This window comes from Myripristis murdjan, chromosome 7 (genome assembly GCF_902150065.1).
Source record: "Myripristis murdjan chromosome 7, fMyrMur1.1, whole genome shotgun sequence".
NCBI classification, from domain to species: domain Eukaryota; kingdom Metazoa; phylum Chordata; class Actinopteri; order Holocentriformes; family Holocentridae; genus Myripristis; species Myripristis murdjan.
In genome coordinates, this window is record NC_043986.1 from 9,730,950 (window position 1) to 9,755,986 (window position 25,037).

The 25,037-nt window shown below is 41.0% G+C and overlaps 1 protein-coding gene across 8 annotated transcripts in view; it reads right to left on the reverse strand.

Moving 5' to 3' along the window:
• Window positions 1–950: 950 nt before the first annotated feature.
• The window catches only part of espn (espin), a 49,811-nt gene continuing 25,724 nt past the window's right edge, over window positions 951–25,037 (reverse strand). For 2 of the 8 annotated variants that reach the window (XM_030055543.1, XM_030055541.1), the window contains exons 9-16: window positions 22,477–22,705; window positions 21,611–21,664; window positions 16,236–16,381; window positions 14,072–14,440; window positions 5,849–5,928; window positions 4,248–4,268; window positions 4,041–4,133; window positions 951–3,458 (exon numbers count right to left, since the gene is read on the reverse strand). In XM_030055543.1, the coding sequence (XP_029911403.1) occupies window positions 3,311–3,458; window positions 4,041–4,133; window positions 4,248–4,268; window positions 5,849–5,928; window positions 14,072–14,440; window positions 16,236–16,381; window positions 21,611–21,664; window positions 22,477–22,705 (1,140 nt within the window). In that variant the 3' untranslated portion in view covers window positions 951–3,310. The remainder of the gene's footprint in view (window positions 3,459–4,040; window positions 4,134–4,247; window positions 4,269–5,848; window positions 5,929–14,071; window positions 14,441–16,235; window positions 16,382–21,610; window positions 21,665–22,476; window positions 22,706–25,037) is intronic. The other 6 variants (XM_030055547.1, XM_030055544.1, XM_030055542.1 and 3 more) reach the window with 5 other exon arrangements.

Genomic DNA, 25,037 nt, shown 5'->3' on the forward strand with positions numbered 1-25,037 from the left:
CAGCGACACCTCACTTTGGATAAAAAAAAAAAACCAAAACCAAATAAAAAGCTTGCATACACCGGAACAGATTTCTAACAACATTGCTGCATTGTTAGTGTCTGCATGGACGCTTAACAAATATGAATAAGCTGCTTGCCTGTATTTACTTGTCCAATTTTCCTATCAGTTGTCGTTAAAACCGGTTAAATGTTATCTGTTTCTTTACCAAATACTTATATCTGAACCTTAAATTGCACAGATTAACAATAAAATGTGCTCACAAGCGGCATGCTCCATTGTATTCCAATTATTTCTACCTGTGTGGCATTTCATCAACAGTCTGACTACCTGTTTGACAACAAACAGCTCACTGCCGCCCTCTGGTGCCCAATAGGATGCATTATATCTTTAATTTATGCCATATGCACTGAAAGTACAAAATGTGAGGAACACCTTCCAAATGTTGATTTGCAGCCGCTGTTGCACAATTCACATGTTTGTTCATCTCACAGCTTAGAAATCAGTTTTATTCTTCTCTATCTAGAGTGCATCTTTGCCTTTGTGGTTAGTACAGATTTAATAAGGCAAATCTGCAAGGGGAAATGGATTTTACCTGGATTCACCTTAATGTGTTTCTTAAGGAGTTGTTTCCCTAGTATTTTGTACATTCAGTGCACTGTACATGATGCCATTTATTATTTCTAAGTATGGAATAGCCCATGTCCATGTTGTATGCTGCTGGTCTTAAAGCAAAATAAATACATAAAAACAGTACAGTGTGAACTTAAATGGTTTGGAAAATCACCTTTTTTTTCTTTTCTGAGTGAACCCATCCTCAGATATTTTACTGGCTCTGAGCAAAGGGTGAGCACAGTGATTTCACCTATAGATTCAAATACTTGCATACAGTAGACATGCAACATGACAATGCACACCACAGTGTAGTACAATCACATTGTAAACACGAGTAGTCATTTAAGATTTATTTTCCTCAATTGACAGTTTGAAAATATAATTACATTCTATTAAGCAAGAGTGAGAATTGTAACATATCAGTGATATAATGGAAACAATGAAACAACAAAAATTTAGAGGGTTACTACATACAGAGTTTATATATTAATATATATAGAAAATCAAATGGCAATGACGTTTACATCATTTTCAATTTCAACATCAATATGGCATCCAATGAAAGTGAATTAGAACATTTCCAAATGATTGCCCGACCAGGACCATGTCTTCCGTGATGACATAGTGTGTACGTTTAATATGTTACACCTGCAAAAAATGTACATCCAGCATAGACAAAGTAAACATATAGCTTATTTTCCATGATGTGGGGATGCTCGTCTGTTTACGGACATTCATATTCAGAAAGACACTTCCAGCTCGATTTTGAGGTGCAGTTATTCCAGAGATGCAACAGCAGACTGATTCATGCTCTACAAATATTGTGAAATGTGTCTCCTTATTTATATGAAAACATCCAAAACAGATTTCCCACATTCCCAACATTTAGTACCAAATTGATTAAATCCAGTCCAAAATGGTGTGAAACCAAGTAACTGATGAAATCCTGGAACTGGAGGGCGTGGTTTACAAATAGCAACAAAAATATCTCAATCTGGCATTTTTTTTTTTCATGCACGGTGTTCTATCTGAAATATAAGCACATATTAATTTCGTTGCTCTTATTCAAAGTGGTAGAATATTTGAGCCAAAACATCAGTCTGGGATTGAAAATGAATGCTTTGCACAAACAGCATAATTCAAGTGGCGGTACATTTTTGACAGCATGCTCAGGCCGAGGTGTGGTCATGAATGCACGAGTCTCTGGCGGACAGAGAGCGCTCTCTTCAGTCGGTAAGGAGATCTACTCATCAAACATTTATCCCAAGGTTAGTGGGACAAGGCTCTGAATAAGACACTTGCAATATTCAGTGTGCAGACGAGAGGTTTGGTGTGAGATGCTGCTCTTCCTGTGCATTTGATTTGTCATGATCAAAAGGGGGAAAAAAATGCAGGACTGTACTGATATCATGTGTGTGATGTTTGTTTTTGCAAAAATGCAGGGCCCCCAAGTAAAATGCGCTTAATAATACATCACAACATGCATGACACACGTTATGGAACACATGCACAGACAACATTCACATTCATGATCACAATAGCTTAAAATTTAGGACACATACAGCACAGAGAAGTGAAATGGGAACATTGGGCTTTTTTATCCAGCGATGATTAATTTCAATTTGTGCAACTACATAATCTTTGCTTGATTTGAAATAGGATCTATAAATATTCCAAATTCACAGAGAAATGACAACAAGCAGACCTAGAGAAACACAGATTAATGTGAGCAGTCTTAGGATCTGTTTTCTTACAAGAATAATAATTGTGGCAGTAAAATGAAGCCATTTAGAAAATGCTGCTATGAGCTCAATACAAAAATCTTATTACTAAATAGAGTACATATAATATAATATTGGAGATAGTGATACTGCCTAACATACAGTGTGCATTAGCTGCTTCGGGTTGGAACGAGCTGTTGCTGTTGATAATCGTGCCATCTTCAAACTGCTAATGTTATCCGCAACTTTTGCAGATTTCAGTTTCCATGCACTACATATTGATGTGTGTGGCTGATAACAGGAAAACACAAATGCAGTGACAGGCATTGTTTCCCCATGGCAAAAGTGACAGCTCCAACACTATCCCCTCTCCATCTAACACAAAGCTGTTAGCGTAAATCTGTTTGAGTAAATTTTCCTATGGACATTCGTGTGAACAGTATCTACAACATTAAAGCAAACAGTGCCATTAAAAGATCTGCTACTAAGGACAACCTTCATACAGTTCAGACGCACATTGTTTTAGAAAATGTCATGAGAGAGGGGAGTAAGAAGGAGCGCATCTAATTCAACTTGCTAATGTAGTCCTTTGAATCTGACGTCGCTAATTTTTAAGGATAGTAGACCAACAGTTTGTGTCCTTGAGATGCTCGGCGGGAGGCAGAGGGTGGCGCCACTGCGTTTCAAAGAGGCCGAGTTTCACAGCCTGTGCAAACAGTGGCAGCCGAAGCCCGGTCCTGTGTTTCCAGAGGCCAAAGAGTGAGACGGGTTCAGAGGAGAGAGGCGCTTCCTCAGGGTGTCGTTCAGAACGGAGGATCAGGGAGGGACAGGCGTTCGATGAAGGCCATGGGGTGTGTGTGTGTGTTTGTGTGTGTGTGTGTGTGTGTGTGTGTGTGTGTGTGTGTGTGTGTGTGTGTGTGCATGTGTGTGTGGGAGGGGAGCGTTGTGGGGCAGGCGAGTGGAGACGGCCGAGCTCACTGTTTGGCTATGTCCCCTTTCTTCAGGATGATCTGCCGCTGCCAGGGTGCCAGCTTGGTCTCGTCGTAGCCGAGGGTCCGTAGTCGCTCCAGCTCTGTCTTCTCCTCCGTCTCCTTGGCCTGTTTTGCTTGTTCCTCCTCTTTTCTAGAGGCATCCATGAGAAAAGGTTAAAGGAAAGAAAAGCTATTAAAATGTAGAAAAAGGTTGCACAAGTTTTTTTTTTTTTTTTTTTTGACAGGCCTTATAAAAAGATAATTTAGTCGCACTATTAGCTTCAAACACACACACAGGGTTCCCACCATGTCACATTCCCTGACTTCTCAATGACTTTGCATGTCTAAAATGTTGAATTTCCCTGTCCCACAAGTTTTTTTTCAATGACTAAAATTTTAAGCATACTTCAAAAGGCTTTTTAAAGTTTAAGTATTTAAGTATTACAATAAATATTACATCTTGTGAATAACAAGTTGCTGATTTTTTTTTAATTATTGCAGCTGACAAAATTCAATGGATATGTCCCAGAAATTATTAAATTCCTTGACTTTCCCTATCTGGCATGCACTTCCCAATGATCCCTGATCCGTGGGAACCCTGGCTTGAACAAACAGCCGCAATCTGACTGTCACTATACAGATGCATTTATATTAGTTTGATTCTCACAAGTTGTGATCACGTGTTATGACTATTATTCATGATGTATTACTTTTACATTGTCGTCATAACCACCTGCAATTCAGCTGCAGTGCCTGATTCCCATGGAACTTATGTAACAATTTTTGGCCACTAGATGGAGCGCTCGATCTCAGATCCTCTCTCTCTCTTGTCAAATGACAAAAACCGGGAGACAAATATTTTTTTTTATAGTTCACACATGTTTAAGGGGAATTCTGTGCTATGTAAGCATCATTGTGTAAATGAAAAAAAATGTCTTACCTTTTAGATTCCCTGTCCAACCAGAAGGTAAGCACAGGAAGAAATGTTAATGCAACAACAGCAATGTTCCACAAGTCAGAAACTGCAAGAAACTCCATCTCCATAATCATATAAAGTCACACAGCGGAGACAACTACATGTAAACACTTACACAGTTAGACAAAGACCAAGAAAAACCGTTCAAAAACATAAATGAATCAACCATCAAAGAACACCAAAGATATTTAAAGGGATAATGCAACACAAAAAGAGATTATGAGAGACTATAGTAACTTTCATTACACCAGCTTTCCTTTACAGGGTCTTTCACATGATGAGAAAAAAACGTCCAACATACTGTCTTTCCATCGATACCTAACCCCACATCTCATTACATGAACTCAAATTATAGGCCATTGTCTAATTAGCCACACCTGCATGCACCCATCACAAACAACCCGTCCAGCAGTGGTGCAGTTCATAGCGTGCAGACAGAGTTCAAAGATTCAGTTTCTACTCAGCCAAACCGAATGATGGGTCTGATCTTTGTACCTTTGCTCATGCAAACTATGATCACTCGTGCCAAAACAGCAAACCTCATTGATATTTTGCCATCTAAAGGTAAATTTGCAAAGACGACTGTTCAAGACATCAGAGAGCATGAATTAAGCCAAACAGTACAACAGTGGTGTGCAGCAGGCAGGACGCAAACATCATGCAAGCTTAAAGTGAATGGGCTGCAGCAGCAAGAAAATGAATGACTTCAGAGTGGGTATAAATAAATAAATAGATTAAAAAAAAAAACAACAAAAAAAAAAACACCTGGTTCACTCAAGTTTCTGAGGCGACCTCCTTGGCAGGGTCACAATTTGGTTAGTAAAATGAATCTGTGGATCCACCCTGTTTGAGATCAATGGTACATCCTGTTGGTTGTGTAATGCTGGAACATTTTCTCAGCACACATCAGGACCCTTAACATGTCACAGCCCACCTAAACACTGTTAGTGACCAGGAGCTTCAAGGTCTACCGTTTTTGGAAACAGATACCTCCAGCTGGATAATGAATCATGTTGCAAAAGCACAACATTATTTCAAGATGGTTAAACAAACATGACAGTGACTGCAGTTCACTCCAGTGGCCTTGAGAATCAACAGCTCTCACCCTGTTACAGTCTTACTACAGGATGAGTCAGAGCAGAGTGTCTGGCATATGAATTTGTCACTGAAAATCTACAGGAGCTGCGTGATGCTATCAAGTGTGTGTGGACCAAGATCCATGTGGAATGCTTCCAGCACCTTAATTAAATCCAAGCCTCGAAGATACCAACTTCATCTGGAGGCAAAGGGGAGTTGTACATGGTACCAGCTGGGTCTACTTATTAAAGAAGGCCCAAAAGTGTTATATACTAAGTCCCATGATAATTGGGAAAAATGGAATTACAGGCAATTATGAGTCATTTGTGTGCCATAACCCATTTCACTGCTTTACTTTGACTGTCATGAGCGAACACGACAGGCATGAGCGAACACAACATCACTCTCCAGTGGTGTTATGTATTAAATATTACCAAGGTGAGAAGAGGAGGGACAGACATTCAGAGCAACACAGCCTTGTCAGTTACCTCTCCTCGTCCATTTTCTTCTTCATGATGTCTCTCCTCCAGGCTGGCATCGATGCCAGGCGCGCTGCCTCCTCATCCGCCTGCAGAGTGGAGGAAAGGTGGTGTGGGTTTAAGAGAGAGAGAGAGAGAGAGAGAGAGAGAGAGAGACGAGCCCAAACAGGTCAGTAAAGGATCATTATCATAATACCAACCCTCTTATCTCATTTAGAGTGACCGCAGCCACTGAGGAGGTCATCCTCACTCCTACTTCAAATTTGAGACGAAATTTAAATTCGCTCTCAGTTGAATGTCTTCATTTATTTTTGATACAGGCTCTTTCATCGTGGTTCTTTCATCATTTCAAAGACAAATCCTTTGATCCAACAAAGAATTTATCTTTGATAGGAAAGCTCTGACTAAACTATGTCACAACCACAGAAACTGAATGGGATCATTCAACTTCTATGGTCACAACTTAAAAAATGATAGTAATGAATGCCTTTTTCCCTTTCCTTTCCTTTGTCGAGGCTTTTCATGCCTTCAAAGTCACAAATGGTCTCTCCATCTACTGGAGAAGGCAGGGAAGAATATGCGTTGAGAAAAAATTGGTATGACACCTAGGATCACCTTGTGCTTGCTTTACAAATAAAGTTATTATTATCATTATCATTATTATTCCTGTGTGTGCTGAAATATGCACTTACAACAGCAAACACAGCTCACAATAGACGCTCTTCTCCAGTTTCCTTAAAATGCAATAATGCCTTTCACACGGATAGGACGTATCCCAGACAACACACACATGGTAACTGGAGCCTTTTCTCTCTTTCAGGTTGTAATCGGAGGTGGAGCGGGAGAGAGAGCGAGAGAGAGGGAGAGAGAGAGAGAGGGAGAGAGAGAGAGAGGGAGAGAGAGAGAGAGGGAGAGAGAGAGAGAGGGAGAGAGCAAGGGCAGCCATCTTGGATTTCTCATCTACGGCTGACTAGATACATTACCATTTTGCATTCCTCTTACTAAAGCATTTCACTTGCCCTGGCACACGGTATCCAGGTAAGATTATCTACACAATCAATTTTTAATTATTCCCTTGGGAATTACGCAACAGGGAAAAAAAGCCACAGCAAATATAAGCTCATAAATTTGCAATGGAGACTGCAAGATAAAAGCATGGTCAGATGTGAACTGAACTACACTTTGGGTGGGATTTGTTCACCTGTTCCTTGTTTATCCATCAGTTACATGACATCTGTATGAGAGCCAGATTTGACTTTGTGTTTGTTCCTCTAAAATGGGCCACAAGTAGGCCGGAAACATGAGGCCTATGATGCATGTAAACCAATCTCTGCATTTCAGTTTGGGCCTCAGTGTGCAGAACACAATATGATGGTTATGATGGTCAAAATCAAGTCATCTAAGAGAGAGGCCTATATTTAGACATTTATTATTTCATTATCAGTTATGGTATTGCCAGTAGGACATAATGAGGAGTTGATGCCGAAAACAAAGGGGAATCAAAGGATTCAAGGAAAATTAACAGAAGGCTGGTGCAGTGTGTACCATTTGATCCTTAAAGTAACCTACATTACCGTAAGTGCAAGCAGTTTCAACACAGGTGAACCTTTTGGGAGCTGAATCCCTAATGCTGTTGTCATGCAATGCACTTGCTACTCGAGACAATTCATTCATTTATTCATTTTCACTCATATTAAAACTCCTGTTCATACCTATGGGTATTAAAGTTTCCAGTACACCTGACTTGCATGTTTTTTGAATGTGAGAGGGAAGTGGATCTCCCGAAAACATCTGGAGATAACAATGCAAAGTACACACAGAAAAAAATTGAGTCCACTCAGTGGTCTACGCTGTAAAAAAAACAAAAAAACAAACTGGCAGCCTATTGTTTTCAAATTGCAGCAAGCTGGCTGTTCACTCCTTAACTGTTCACTCCAACTACCATCAATATTAACTCTGGTTGATTATTTCACTTTTTTAAACTAAAGACAAATAAAGAGAAAATGAGAAAAAAACTTACTGAACAAAATAAAATGATTGAAAAACTCCATGAAATATAAATATATGGTCCATGATTGGCTCAAATGAATTACATCTTGATTGTTAAGAGTGCAGACTAGACACAAAGTGCTGCTAACTGTAAAAACATGCAATGTTATGCTATACCTTAATCCTGAAGAGTTCTGCAAAAAAAAGTTTCAAAAGAACCATTTTTATGGCTTGAAACCTTTTGTGCACAGACAAGGGAAGCCTTGTGCTGGACCCTTAAGTATTCTGTAAAATTTTCCTACAATATAGGTTCATCTCCACAGTGTCACATAATAAAATGATTCAATATCATTACTTTTAAAAATGGAAGGATAAAATGTTTCCGGATATTTTTCAAAAAAAAGCATTAAGTATAGGCACTGACACAGAATAACCAAATTGCTGGTATATGCGTCTGCACTGCATACTCTTTGCTGTGCAGTCTACTTTGTGACTTCAGCCTGTATACAAATCTAAGTATAGACGTCTGTGGTTACCAGCTGATTGCCTCCTGCGTTGGGCTGTGAGTACATCAAGAGTTACTGTAACCTCCTTACGGCTCCTATAAGCCATGGATAGCACGACAGCGGGTGGTGCTAAGAGGGTTATTCAAAGGTAATCTTGAGGGTTGGAGACACTATGACAAGACTGTGGGTCTTCAAAGATAGAAGTAGTGCAATGGAGGATTACACATTCAGCAGCTAAATGTTTCCCACCGCTTTCATTGTTTATTTAACAGTATGAAAATCCAATTTTGCACTGTTAGAGTCATAATAAAATGTAACTGACTTCATTTGGATTGCTTTTCAGATTATTGCAATGTCATGCTGGCTACTGGCCAACATTCTTCACCTCTACAGCGAATGCAGAATTTGTACAAGAAAGAATTATTAAAATCATAAAATCACAAAAATGTCAACAAACTTTATTTCTAGCAAACACTTTAGAAACTAAGAAATAAAGGACCATGAATTAAAATATGGAAAGTGTGAGCAATTATTTCAAAAAACATCTATGTCAAATTATAAACACAGAAACATACAAAAATCAAATATATATCATTTTCTTTGTAACAGTTATCAGGTCTGAATTTGAGGACTCAATAAGATGATGCTCACCTCGTCAGATGAACATCTCAATTTGCTAATAAAAGGCCAAATTAGTCTTGATTCAAATTCTGAATGGTGAAAAACTGTATGGTAACAAAACAGAATCTGTTCTCCACATTTGTGTGTATGTAACAGTTATTAATCTTTTTATAGTAATCTATACTGAAAGGCACACATTGTATACACATAATTATGCAGCCATAGAACAATGTGAGCCATTGAGTAACCTTAAACTCTTGTGAACCCAACACTGAAGACCTACTTTCTTTGCCTTTGAGCTCAGGCGACAAACAGCACTTAAAGTAATACCTCCTTCTGCCCCCACTGTGTATCAAGAAGAAAAGGTTAGGTTTTATTAAGCCATTGTTAATTTATTTCAAGTCACCATCTAACAAGGTAATCTGTCCTTTGGATCCAGCAATGAAGTGAGACTCCCTTCTTCTCAATGATTACTAATGAATTGTGTATTTCATTCTAAGTATTTAATGCAAACTACGTTTTTACCAAAGTGATTTCCATCTTCATTACACCGAATGTTTTTTTGAAAATCAGCACACTAAAAAAACACACTAAATCATTTTTTATGGCAAATTGTTCCCTTAAAAGTTATTTTCTTCAAAGCACAGTACCATGGCAATCAATCAAACCAAGCTTTTGGTGCACACACAATTCAAAAACCAATGCTTTTAAACAATGTCACATTTACATGTCTTTGACATCACAGATTGTCTTTTCATCCACTTAGGCATATGCAAATGGTAAAGCACTGACGGCACAGCTAAGTGGATGCCCTTTGCTTTACTGCAGTTAAGTCCCTTAGGTTACATGAGGCCTAAAAGCTAACACACCAGATTAGCTTTCTCTCTTAGCATACCCGACTGTGGAGGTAAGTTTCACCCTGTCCCTCATGGATTTCCTCCCTGCCCTATGCAAGTGAACTGGACATTTAGTCTTTCGCACTGATGGTCTGTCAGATAGTTGTCAGATATCAAAAAGCTCTGCTTCCTTCTCCTTCCAGAAAGCAAAGCTTCGATCAATGTATCTGATGATCTCTTCATTGCTGAACTCTTTCAGCTCATAGATCACTTTAATTGAGTCTTCATTAGGCTCATCTCTGGGTGGGGGTTTATCAACATGGGGTTCCTCTATGATCTGAACAGTAACAGGTGGAATTTCTTTCACTGGATCCAGCCCTGAATTCTCTGTTTTGTCTGGCTGGGCTTCAACTTTTCCTGTTGGCTCTGCAGTTTCAGGTGCTGAGTTCTGTATACTGTCCTGCACTGTGTTTTTTTCATCCAAAACCGCAGGTTCATTCGATGATGGTTGCTCAGTGACTTTTTCAGCCACCAGAGCAGCATTGTCCTCCGGTGTTTCCTTCAGGCTGTCCTGCTCCACACTCTGAACATTGTCAGGAACACCATCCTGTGAAGAAACAGGTGGCAACGACGGGGAAACATCTGACTGTGTTGAAGCTGGGGCAGGTGGGGGAGCTTGTGAAGGTGGTGCAGGTGGAGCAGACTCCACAGGTGGTGGAGGTGGTGCAGGATGAGTTGGTGGTGGGGGTGGGGGAGGATGTGAGGGGGGTGGAGGAGGTGGTGGCTCCTGCATTGGCGTAAAATCAGACAAGTCAGAAGGCATGGAGCACAGAGAAGCAGACATCATACCTCCCTCATTAACAGAGTCCCCAAAATACTTAAGCTTTATGTCTTCAAAGCCATCCACCCAGTCTCGCTTCCCTTTCTCAATCTCTTCCATGACCTCCTTGTGGAACTGCCGAATGACCTCCCATTTATGGCTACCGAGGCGGTCAAACATCTCATAGCACAAAAGATGGCGAAACTTGCGCTCTTTGCGAGACATGTTCATTTCCAGTAGCTGGAAGTAACCCAGCATGAAGAGGTCAAGGGTTAGGCTTTCATAGCTAACAGGCGACCCGTTGATGTGTGGCAAGAAGTGCTCAGGCCAGTAGATCATCTGGGCACGGCTGAGCCTGCGGATCTGGCGTGTGGGCACTTGGCTCATGATTGTCCTCCAGTGCCCAATGAGGTTCCCTACCACCTGTTTTGACTTCATGAACAGGAGGAGTTTGTCATCCTCACTCTGCATCTCATCATTCATCTGTGCACTAAATTGGTCGTAATCATCTATTCCCATGCCAAGATAGTTTTCTGTCCTGCCAGTGTATTTAGGCCGGTAAGACTCAGAGAGGGTATACTTCCGCCAATGTTCAAGGAACAGGAAGACAATTCTCTCTTTCCTCATTTCAATGCATTCCTGCACATAACTTACATCTGTCTGCACCTCCAAGCTTCTAGTTAGTTGATCATTATTTAGAATGGGGTCTGCAGACAGAACCTGGTTGAACTGTTCCATGTTAGTCTGAATCATTTCCTCAGAGGACCCATATGTCTGAGGAGCATGAGATGCGATGATTACAGGCTCCTCAACAAGTGGTAAGACTGTTTCCTCCACTGGAGGCAAACTTCCATTGGTATGGGACTGATGGACCTTAGCAGGGGAACAAGAGGCATCATTCTTGACAACTGTCTCAGGGTGATAGCTGGACTCACTTACCACAGGAAGTGACCTCTTGCGTTTGTACACTTTATTTGCTCCATTATCTACAGGTTGTAACTGATTCTGGATTTCATAGTTGGCCTTGAGGTTCTTCACTGAAACTCCACACTGCTTTATCTCGTTCTCCACATCTTCCCTTGTTGAGAAAGACTGAGACCGTGCAATAAATCCAGTGTTGACGGATCCTGCTGGGTTTGACTGACCAGTCTTTATGTTCCTCGTCCCTTCGTGGGAATATTCAGTTGATATAAGATCCAAGATATCTATCTCTTTGCCCCCCAAGGTGGCAAGAAGAATGGCCATACTCTTGAGCAGGGTTGAAATCTTGCTGCACCAAGCTGGCAGGTCCTCAGCTTGGCCATGTACTTGCTTTGGATGAACTGAGAAGTGCTCTTGGTTGAGGGCAGCAGAAACTGGTAAGAGTTGATGAAGCTCGCGTTCCAGTTCCTCCAGCTCTTTCTCAACCTCAGAGACTTTGTGCATAACCTGCAGGTTCTCAATTTGCTTTTCAATGCGGATGAGGTCAGCCTCTGTCATCAGTTCCCCAAAGGGGCCCAAAATGGCATTGTGGACATGGGAGTAGTGCCATTCCTGAGGCTGGTAGCACCCACTTGCCGCAAACTAAATCAGAGATCAAGGGAGACCAAAAAACAAGAGAAAAGGGAAGGAAGGGGGGATTCCTTCAGCTTGCAGTTCCTGGTGTGAACACACACGCTTCAGTGCAAATCCTCCTCGCCACACAGGATTTACATGGATTTAGTGGTGCAATGGCACTGCCTCATTAAAAGCATCAAACCCTCTACATGAGCTTTAAGTCATCGAGAACAAAAAATGCTTTGTCCTATTTGAAATTAACCATCTTGATGCAGTATTGTGATCAGTCGACAACTGAACACTGTGTTATAGGTTTAGTATGTCTGCATTGTTTCACTGTGGGCCCTTGACACTGCAAATCCATTACCTTTTAATAGTTTTGTTTCCCCCTTCTCTACAGTTTCTGGCTCCCATTATGATAAATCAGTATTTTAACAGATTTTGAAAGGTGGTTTCAGGTTTCAGGGTTTTTTTTTGTTTTGTTTTTGTTTTGTTTTGTTTTAGATTGCATGCACATGTTATTTGCAGCATTTTGCAACTTTAGAGAGAAAGGTGCTAAACCGATACAGATATGATTATTGCTAATATTATTTTATTTTTTTATGATCATTATTATTTGTTGACCTGTAGTGTGAATGGGCCCGGCATCACACCACTGAATCAGCATGTAACAACTTGGAGCCGCAAAACTCCATCACCAAACACCAGCCCACACTGTGAATCCATTAGTCAAGTGTGTTAATGCTGTGATGGGTATTGTAGCCAAGTATCCATTTCACTGCACTCCAAAGGCTCTGTAGCTACCACAAAGACAAAGAAAGTGAAAAAAAAAAAAAAAAAACATGCACAAAGATACCTAAAGCAAAAAAGTAATATTCCAAAATGATTACATGAGCACATGAATGTATATGTTTTAAGCTACTGTGGCTAAATCCATTTCAATTTCATGAGATTCCTGGTAAGTAATATGCCATGTATACGGAAAAATATAGCACTCAACTAATGTTCAACTTACACACTTGAAACTTGTACCTGACAGCCAGTAAGACATTCTGACAATGACACTTTTGTATCTCAAGAATAAAGAGAAAGCTACATGTAAACCTCACTAAAGGACACTAGTGAGAGCTCTCTACCTGCTTGAACAACCATTGTTTAAGAGAGTAGGATTGCAACCCTTGATATCAATAATTCAGATTTAATCAATCAAATGGCTTAGTGCATTGAACCCTTCTTGTATTACATGGAATAATATTTATTTCTTCTTTTTTATCACCGATGGCCAAGTAATGATTCAATAAACTAACACAAAATATCACTACACATATCATGACTGTCTAGTCACGCAAAAACTTTAAGGGACTAACCGAAAACACCTCGAATCACTACAGAAACTGCATTCGATCTGCCGTTTTTATACTGAAATTATTATCAGGCAGGTGATGGAAACGCAACAGTAAAATGCCTCCAACATTCCCTCACTGATGCTCGTTTGTCAACACAGAAACTATACATTAACACTGCAGAATGAAAGCTAAATAATGAAGGGTAAATATCTGGACAGTCTATATCCATTTCAGTTGAAATGTCAATAAACAGTGGAGTTTATGTGAACTACTAGTCCTGTGTCCCACTGGAAATTTCAGCCTCAACATTTTGATATTCAGTGGTAAGTCAAAAAGAAACAGCAACTGTATTTTGGACATGCATTAGCATTCAAAATACATTCACAATACTTAGTGTATCCAAAACACAAACACCCACACTCAAATTCAAGCATTAACCATCCCCTTTGTGCCGTCAGTCCTTTAAAACTGTAGCCATATTTCACTGAGGTTCAACTGAAATTTAGGAGCACAAGCGGGATAGCGAAACACGGCAAAACCTCTTCACCTTGTTCACAGTCTTGCGACATGACACTTACCTTGCGCTTGTGCTCTTCCTCCTCTTGCATCTTGACCTGAAGCTTCCGCACCATCACCTGCCTCTTCCACTCGGGGATCGCTTTGCCCTGTTCGTCGTGGGTGGGCACTAGCGCCTCCACGTCCGCGAGGCTCGTCTTCCGCACCGTCCCTGATGTGCTGCCGCCACCACTGTTCCCATTGATGACCGAGTTGGATGGCAGCTGCTCGTAGCTCATGGAGGACGACAGGTTCCTGGAAGAGCCGGAGCCGGTCGGGCTGGGGGTGGGAGTGGCAGGTGGCGAGGTGACAGGCAGATTGGAGGGCGGCGGGGACAAGGGCTTGGCCGGAGGGGTGGAAGTGCGGGTCTCTGGTGGAGATGGGGTGTTCCCCTAGAGGGATGAGAGAAGATAAGGAATAACAAAAGTGCAATATAGTGAACACTGGAGAAACAATTTACCAATCCCACACCACTGATCACATCATTAGATCTTGAAATAATAGGCCAAATTGAGAAAAAGTGACCCCACCTGGTGCTCTGTATTCTGTATTTAGTTTACAGAGAAAATCCAATCTTAAGTATGTGTGCGCAAGAAACCTGGTCAATCTGCACATTGACACCTAACACATCAAATGAAAATGGGTGGAAAATTACAAGATTCTTCCAGAACAAAAAGAATACTATACTATAAAACTGAACGTAGTTGTGACCATGGCAAAACACCAAATGGAGAAATTCTCATGCAAAAATTATGTTCCTAGTTTTTATATAGTCATCTGAGGACTGATCTTGAAAATCTGGCTGGGATGGCAACTTTGTGTTTGATTCAGTCAAGAGCACTACTTTAAAGTGGTAACTGTATGTGGGGATTTACTGTTTCTCCATCTTTGGGAGGACAGCGCCTTTAAATCCATTACAACTCAGGTAAATGGATTACTTGTATAGGTAGCTAATGTTATGCAATGGCTAACAGGCTAACAGAACAATGACTCTAGTCGGTTCTACTCCTCCAGTCAACCCTGAATTAGGTCTTATGTAAGAGCCTGCACCAACTCATGCTGACATACAGTGTTGACTCATATGACTCACTCAATCTAAATGGTGCCACGGTCATGTGTTGAGTGAGTGAAGTCATTACGTCCCAGTTTCTCACTGGTCTTAAAGAACCAGTGCACAGTGTTTATCAGGAGCACTGAGTTGCATTGGGTTATTGTATACCTGTGACACAGTTATAGTCAAACTGGTGTGGTTTTAATGGGAAAGTGCACATGCGATTTTACGTAGGCTTACGTGAAACTTTTTATAAGAATATAAAACCCATCTTATTAAAGCAGTAAACCTCATATCCTGAGGTGTGCCTCCTGGTTCATCAAGTTACTTTGATTTAAACTTTGACACAGAAACTTTCAAAGGGTAATGTTTCACTCTTACTGTCAACTGTCAACAGATAACATTACATTTTCACCCCATTTACAGAGGCATTTTAATTACATTTCATTTTCCAGCAGTAATTACATTATGAGTTGCCACATCCAGTCCTGACCCCGAAATTGTGGACTGCTGCTGTCACACCGAAACATCACAATATTGTAATAATCTTGCCCCTTCAAATTCTGCCACATCGCTCCAGAGAAAAAGATTATTCCTCACATGGACGCAAATAATCCAAGTATATGAAATAACACATAAAAACTGTGCCTGAATGACAGTATAGTGTTTCCATACGGACTTCAGACATTTTATGCATTTTCCAAATTTGTAAGGCATTTCCTGAATAGTTTTTGTATACATTCCCAAGCTTGGTGGAGCAAGTCCTGACAGTGTTCATGAATTATTTAGCATTCTCTGCATCATATAGAAATTCTAGTTTGTATGCGGCACATTAACACAGTCATGCAATCGAGTTTCGCTCACCAAGGAGAGGGCTCACAGGCATAATGAGAGATACTCAATGAACCCTTGGATGGCTTAGTGGAATGACTTGAACCTTACTTGTATTTTTTTTTTCACCAGGTTCAGTCCAACTAACATCAAAGTCATAACACATGGCCAACAACAAACTTCAATCTCTAGAATTGCTGTTCAACAGAATCATCGATTACATTTTGGACTACTGTGTCTGTAACTTGGGATGTAAATGTATGGACTAAAGTGCGGTCTGCAGTGGTGGATGGTTGTGGACCTACATTGTTGCCCGGGGGTCCGCTGCTGGAATACACAGTGGTGTAGCCTTTACTGTGAGGTGTGGGCTTCAGGCTTTTCCCTGCTTTGATCTCTGCCAGCAGCTCCGAGTTGTCGCCAGTGGGGGACATCATGTTGAAAGATTTCGTGCCTGCGGACAAAAGAACGGAGCAGAAGAATGAGACCAGGTAGAAAGAAAGAGAAAGAGAGAGAGGGATACACAGAGGAAGAGAGAGCGGCAGATGGGGTTGGGTGGCATTTCGTTGTTAAATATTTCATTCGATGTGGCAGTTAACAATGCCAACCTGGAGCGTGTGAGGGGCGGTGATGTGCGGTCAAAGTGGACAGAAATATATTTCAATACGGTTTATTGAGCCACTGTCTGTCACCGGTAAGCCGGATAGATTTCTTTTTAAGTGTTTTAGGGCACTTCAGTCGCAGCTGGAATTTGCACCTTCACCTCTCATCCTATGACATACAGTACATTTCATTAGATGGGAAGGCAGCATCCTAAACTGAGGTTTTTGTTTTTGCTATAGGGGTCTATTGGGACTAAACCTATGAACTTGAGGTTAAGGGCCTGTGCTCTTAACCACTAGGTCACTCTTCCCCCTGAAAAATAACCTTTTCCCCAACTATCAGAATAATCTACACAGGACCAACAATTTGATCAATTAGACTTTTAACAATACAAAACAATACTTGATAAAATGGTTCATGTATTAAGTATTTCATGGGAAAAACTTCTAATGTTAACAGTTTATATCCAAACTGCTGATACAAAATACAGATCCTTCAAAAATCAGCAAAACTCCGTGCCTTCATTTTTGCTGACTGCGATGCTTGGAGAATAATTTACACCACTGACCAATTTTAGCACAAAATTATCTAATTAAAGTACGTGACACTCCAAAACAAAAGCGTGACCGTCTGAAATAGTTGGACGCCACTTGGAATATCTCCCTAACTCCAAATCTTGGACCGGTTTCAAAAGCCCATTAGCAAACTAATGAATCAAGAGTTGTGATGTGCTGGGAGGAGAGCTGGGAAGAATAGGGAGAAACTGTAAATTATTTCACTACAGTGAACCCAAAGAGAGGAGGCACACAATCTGCTGCCAAGTGTCATTGTAAATGTGCACGATAAAACTAGTGCCAAGCTTTGAAATGCTGGAATCTGGAGAAAGATCGCTGATATCTGAAATAAAAAAATTCAGCAGCCATCTCCTCACAGTCTGCTAGCTGCGCGTTCTGTATGTGTTCGGGAAAAAAAAACAACAAAAAAAAACAAATTGGTGCCAATCAGCAGCAGTGCTTGTGCACAGGACCGGGGGAAGGGGAGGAGAGATGGAGGAAAGGAGGCAGTGCGAGCGACAGGGTCCATAAATCTGGCTGCTGATTTCACATATCAACAATCTTTGTCTAGAACTGCTGAATCACCTTTCAAAGTATTTACAGCAGCTCTGGGGGGAAAACATATACATCCAGCTTCCCTGGGGCCTAATCTGCTTACGCTCAACAAAACTACAAAATCAGGGAGATTTTAACCACCGGGTTTAATGCTGTGACAAAGGCGCTATGTGTTCACTTTGTAAGGAAAAAACCATAGAAGACATACTAGAAACAATAAATGTCAACCAAGCAATTCTAACAGTGAGGCCATATTTTTTCATATGCATCGTTTTTCCATTATAAACCTAACAGATTTCAAAGTAGCAGTCATCAAATTACATTCACTGAATATTAACACACAGCATCATACACATAACCACAATATCAAAGTGATAAAACCAAAATATGGAACAATGGTAGTTTAACCATTATTTGAGTATTACCTTTTGTAAGGATTTGTTAATCTCTAGTAAAATACGCAAATCGTACAAAATGCAATGAAAGATAAAACTACTACAGCAGCTGCACACTTTAATTTCCCAACATTCCAGTTTCACACAGTTTTTATGCAAATATATCAGAATTGTGAGTGGCTGCCTCACCTGTTTAGTGAAAGTAAAACTCCAGTGAACTAAAACTTCCTCAGCTCCTTAGCGATCACTCATTTTCTACTCACGCACCGCTAAAAAGCCTCCCGCAAAAATGTTCACTGTCGAGGCAACCACAATAGTCTACTTGGACACAAAGCCGGCCACCCCTCCTCTCTCTCTCTCTCTCTCTTTCTCTCTCTCTCTCTCTCCCTCCCTCCCTCACTCTCTCTCTCTCTCTCTCTCGAAAAGAAAGCAGCTTTCTATTAAAGACCCATCATCACAGTTGGGGGAAATCTAAAGGAATCGCCAGTAACTGGATGTGACAGCGAGCCACTGGCAAGCCGAGCAGGAATTAACACACACATGCACACACGGACGGATGCAGTCAACCAGAAACACACACACACGTACACACACACACACACACACGCACGCGCATACACACACACGCACACACACTCGTCTTCCAATCCCCCGTTTGATCGTCTACCCTACCGGACCAATCCCAACGTCACCAATCCTGACACACGACGGACACACACACACACACACACACACACACACACACACTCATCCCCAGCTTCAGCGCCTCAGCTCACACCTCCTCCCTCCCCCCGAGGTCTCACCTCACAATCATGGGATTACCGTGGGGGAAAGAGAGAAACAGAGAGAAAGAGAGAGAGAGAGAGAGAGAGAGAGAGAGAGAGAGAGAGTGAGAGCTCTCAGTCAGCAGTCTAACAGCCTGGTGATCGACACTCCCCTCCCTATATCATGTGCACTATTATGCACCTTGCATGTACATCAAACTACTGAAAAGCTTGTAGACGAAAGAAAATTTCCTTCTTACAGAGTCATTTAGTCTCATATTCAACCTTAAAATCTTGTTTTAACTCAAACAAGTGATGTTCCTCAGGCCGGTCATAGTCAATGCAGTGAAACATTACATAAATAAAATGTTATAGATATGTTGCAGATGGTGTGCGGGAGTGTGAGTGTGTGTGAAAAACATTTTAACCTTACTGTCATGGAATTAAAACAAACAAACAAATAAAAAAAAGTTGTTTAAGGAAATTAATTTGCACTGGATCTGCCTATACCTTCAGCAATGCATTGATCGCTACGAGAGACAGAGGGATAAATGTGTTCCACCATCTAACTTCTCCTAAAACAACTCATGTAAAAAAAAATACAATCCAATAAGACAGCTTCGGGGCTGCTGTATGGTTTATTTTTTCAATTTGACAGAGTTGGGTTAATGACTCCTATAGACCTCAAGTCTTTATGCTACGTTAACATGAGATGCTACCCATAGGAGCTGACCCACTGGACGTATAGAGGTGAAACTGGTATCAAACATCTTGTCTCAGTCTGGGGAAGTAAGAGAAAATTTTGCCCAAAAACGCAGAGTGCTCCTTTAACACTGCATATGAGACTTTGAGACAAAAAGATGAAGAAGTTTTGCTGATTAGAAGATTAACTCTAGTACATTTTCTTTAACTACAAAATGAATTCTATAACATGGACAAAATATCGCAAAAATTAAAAAGGCAATATCATGTCATTTTTATATCACTAGTCCCATACTGCCTACCTTCACCCATTCCTGCCTGGCAAATCTTCATTGCAGAGCACCTGAACACCTGATGGATAGCACAGCTCGACGACTGACTGGACTGAAACTGGTGTTTGTATATGGGCTTGAATACACCTTCACATCTGTGTACCCTTTTTCAAAGTGAGATTGTGTGTGTGCGAGTGTGTTAACTTGTGTTTAGGCTAAGGGTGTGGACTCAGCAGGTCTGCCAGAGCAAAACTGAGGGCGGGTGGAGCAGTGACAGGTCGAGAACATTTGATAAATGGCCTCTCATGGTGACAATCACACCTCAGAGGGTTTCCTGCGGTCAAGCCGCTGCATCTGTCAGGGTCTGAGCTGCCACACACGCATTTCAGATTCAGATGTGCAATCCTCTCTGATTGCTGATCAATAGGGAACTATAAAAATCTAAAATGTTACAGCACCACATTCAGTTAACCACCTGGTGTGTTTCCTTCCCCTCAGCGGACATCTGAGCTGTAAAATCATAATGGCCAATGAATTAATTTTATGAGCACTTAATTGCCCGTTTATGTTTATTGCCAGCTTAGTGCTGTAATAGCAACCAGGAAATTAGTTGCCGTCACTCCTCCTTAGCTGTTAAATGTTTTACTGCTGTGCCACCATTAGCTTACAGGTGGAGCATTACACAGTGACAAAGAGTGAAAAGCCAAGAGAGCTTATAAAGCCACACTTAGTTTACAAATGAACCGATGCTGCAATCTATCAAAGGTTTATTATGTTTAGTATTGTATGTTGCTCCATGAGCTGCCATATTTCAAATGATACTCGGCTCCACTTACACCTTTGGCTGTGACAACTCTGCTGTGTCAAATGCTGTGTCTAAGGGAAGGATAATTTTTCTATATTTTATCTCTTTTTGATCGAGTATATCCCTTTGCTTCATTATTCAGAACCTATAATATATGGATGTGTTTTCTTGATGTCAACATTAAGGTGTATTATAAGAGGAAAGTTAATTTATAGTCACTAAAAACACAAAAAAACAAAAAATAATAATTCTGAAGTCTAATTTTGAGCCACAGAACAAGAAGAAAATCTTTTTTTTCTTGGTTTGCCTTCCCTGCAGGGAGATAAATGACTTCAGCCTGGGTTCATATTGAAAGAAATATTTACACTGCATAATTTATATGAGAAAAAGTTTTTAAAAAAGACATTGTTCCTTACTTGCCCCAGTGAAACATCCCTTTTGACATAAGAAAATAAATAAATAAATAAATAAAAATAGAAAGAGATTCAAAAACACCTCTGTTTCCTTACTGTCCTTTCCCTTTCTCTTTCCCTTTTTTATTTGTCTCTCAGGGATCAGATGCCACGTTCTGAATGTAGATCCACCTGCTGAAACTAGTTTACATGATGAAAATGTTAATCCACATAACTGCTCAAAATGTTCCTGCTAAAAAGGTAATCCTTACGTTCCTTGGTGTGTTTTTTCTAGCATCTTTGGTGCTCAGCGCTCACTGTTGTGGTGCTTTTGCACTGCACTTTCCAGAGATCAAACCCTCTATCCAGTGCTTTTCCCTGGATAATATTTGAATATCTGTAGGTGGTGGCCCTTTCTTTGTTAAGCCGCGGTGACTGCTCATGCTATTTACGCATTTCCTCTTCTGTTTAATCCAAACAAACCAGTTTTGTTGCTACAACAAACACAGAACTCCAAAGCAGCCATTATCTCACACATTATGACTATTAATACTAGCGAAATGCATCAAGGTATTTTAGGATTTTGTTCCCAAAGTGGTAGGTTTGTAATCTGGAGAATTTTTCAGGGAGGTTGTACTTACTTTTCATCTGTCTGAGCGGCCCTCCCTCTGCCTGAGAGAGAGAGAGACCCCCGCCTTGACAGAGCAGCAGTGAAGAGACCACGGCGGGCAAGAAGAGAGAAACACAGAGAAACAGGTGGAGACGGAGAGGGTGGAAGGAGGTACATGGAAACAGAAATACATACAGAGCGGTTAAAAAGCGTCAACAGATCAAAGAGGGTTAGCAGAAAGCAGATGAACGCTGGACTGACAGTAAATTAAACAGCTTTGTTGTAATGTCCTGAGCCGCTGAGCCACATTTTCACAGTCACTTCTGCTTTTTTTAAGTGAAAAGGGACCCAAAATAGGAATTAGTGATGCACAGCATTCACCAAGGCCTGTGGAAACCACGGACAATCCTGTTTATTCTTTACCACCTTAAAGAAAAAGCGGTTTCCATTCACATCATTACAAAATAGTTTGTTTTCCTTGCAACCAGAACAGCCACAATATCAGACACCTGCAGCCAGGGCAGATGGGCACTTAAGGAAATAGCTGAACACTAAACCAGTTCTCAGGGTAATGGTAGCCACACAGCATTAATTTATAATCAGTTATTTGGGATGCTGGAGTCAGACGAAGCTCATCTTCAGTCAAGTGAGATTACAGTGTTCCCATTCATACCAGGAACTTGGCTGTCGAGGAATACTTGTGCAACGAAAAGCATGGTGAATAGATTTTACAGTGGCAACCATTTCTGGTCTTGTTGTTAGTTCACATTTTACTTTATTGAAGTTAAATGCCAGAAAAAATAAAGGCTTCAAATAGGATGTGAGCACAAAATGAAAGAGGGGCTGAAAAAGAGAAAGAGGGGGGGGAAAACAGAATGGTGGTAAAGGTGCACTCACTTCCTGAAGAGGAAGACGGGCGTCGCTGGTTGGTGCTGCTGGCTGAGTGATTCTGGGGGGTTGGCGTCTCCGGGGGCAACGAGGGGGGTGGAGGGGGCGGAGGGGTCGGGTTGCTGGGGGGGAGCGGGGGCGGCGGCGGAGGAGGTGGGGGCGGGACCAGCTCCTCGACGGTGCCATTCTCAGGAGCAGGGGCGGGACTTTCAGCAGGCTCCTCCAATAACGCTGAGCCCTGGTGAAGAAAGAGGGAAGAAAAAACAGATTAAATCAGTCTAATTTCAGTCCATAACAATACCACTAGTTAGTTTTTATGTCTTAGCATCAAATATGCTGAAGAAAATTTTGTTCACACACATTGTCAGGGCGATAACTGGTTCCTGCAGGAATCTCTCCATTACAAATTTCAGTTCAAACCACTGGAAACCACACCACACTGTCTTGTAACCAGTATTTAGTCACAGATTACAATAATGTGACATTTGCATGTAACAAAATTAGGATGTGACTCACTGAAATAGTATTCAGCTCTCAAAAAACTGAATCAATTAAAATTAATGAACCTTCAGCAAAAACGTTTGGTGTAGCTTTCAACAAATTAAAATCACTTTTCAAGGAGAGAATCTGGTAAATTGCCGAGAAGCATTTATGTTATATTTTGCCAGATTATGAATGACAAGACAGCATGAATAAAGGGAAATTACTTATTCTCATTTTCAATAGACACCTCTTAAGCTTGTTGAGTCAAGTGATAAATTATCTTTTTCATTTTTCAAAGAAAGTGGACATAGGCGGACCTTAAACAAATGGATAATACACACTGTACAATAAGACAAATTAATTCAGAATAGGTCATTTCCAAACAAATGCTCATTCGCTGCTTTGTTTTTTTTTGTTTGTTTTGTTTTGTTTTATATAGAAAATGCTGAAAAATAATAATAAAGCACTCTCAGACTTTTTTGTCACATTGGTTAATAGTATCAGTAAGCTGCCTGCCCCGCTAGCATAGGCATGCCAGTGTAAACTCCTGGCATTGAAATTGCTGCACACACACACTGATGGTGGCAGATGTGAGCTGACACGGTAACGACAGCCCTATTAGATGTGTCCTCCCTCCGCGGGCTGCCGTCTTTAATCAACTCACAACGACATAATGCCCCATCGCTAATAATGGAGCTAATGTGGCCTAATCTGGATCTACAGGGGAAAACAGCAGAACAGAGCCATCTGTCACTGCAAGTGATAGTGCTTTAACCCCCTCCCCTCCCACTCACATGCCCCCCACCCCTGACATGCACGCGTCCAACACACTCTGCAGGGGTTTCATAACTCTGCTGCAAACAACTTAATGGACCGTGACATTTAACCCGACTCCACCCCCGCCCCGCCCCCTCCTTTCTTCTTCAGACGCGTGCTCGTCATTGCAGCCCCCTCGCCTCGTTGAACCCCCCAGTGAGCGGAGGGGAGGGCGGCGGGTGGGCGGGTGGGTGTGTGTGCGAGGGGAGGGGTGGAGGATGTCCAGTCGGGGGCTCTAGCAGCACGTGCCGGTGCTTCCATTGATTAACCGGCCCATCTGTTAGGGAGCCTCTGAGACCAGGAGGGGCCCCACAGAGGCCTTAATTGGCTCAATGTAGATTACACTCCGCATGGCCCTTAGCACCCCGCATCTGATACCCTTGAGATTATCGCAACAGCTCCCAAGGGACACACTGACCGAGGTTTATGCATTCAATTATATGTGCAGCTATGTGTTAGCCAACAGGTAGTTTACACAGAACTAAAAAAAAAAAAAACACACAGATAGAGATTTATCCTGATTTATGTTAGGGCAAATAAAAAATTATAGACTGTGGCTGTCTTTTCTTTGATAAAATGTATTTATTTTGTCTCATTCTCACACAAATTTTCAACTCTTTCAAATTAAACTCCATTGTGCCTATGCATATCTGTAAGATCCAGAACAACCACAGACAGCTTGGAGAGAGCCTCTATTGTCTGCCTAAAAGGGTACAGCTCTTAAATATTCACGGTGTTATACCTATGGACTGTGACGGTAACAAGACACCCTCAAAAGGGAAAGGGACACACGTACCTGCAAGTTAATACAAGCCTCATAAAATATTTTTAGAATAATACATAAGTAAAAAGTGAAGACAAAGAAAAATGTAACCGTCTTTACTTTTCAAAGCAGTTATTTTAATGACTGGGTGGTGTGTTTTTAACTATGTTTTTAGTGGGTGCACCAAAATTGTGTCACACACTTTAACTCCACTTCCATCCATAACCACATGTGTTTAAACCCGAAAAATCCCTGAGTGATAATGTGAGTGTGAGTTTCTGATCGTCCTAGAGTATCCCTTTATGTGGCAGTGCAAATAATCCAATAATATACTGTTTCCTCCTCTCTCTTGATAAAAGAGAAAGTCATTTTCACTCATTAATACAACTATATATATATATATATATATATATATATATATATATATATATATATATATATATATATATATATATATATATAAATACATATAAAAATATATACTGAATCTACATGTTTTAGGACTTCT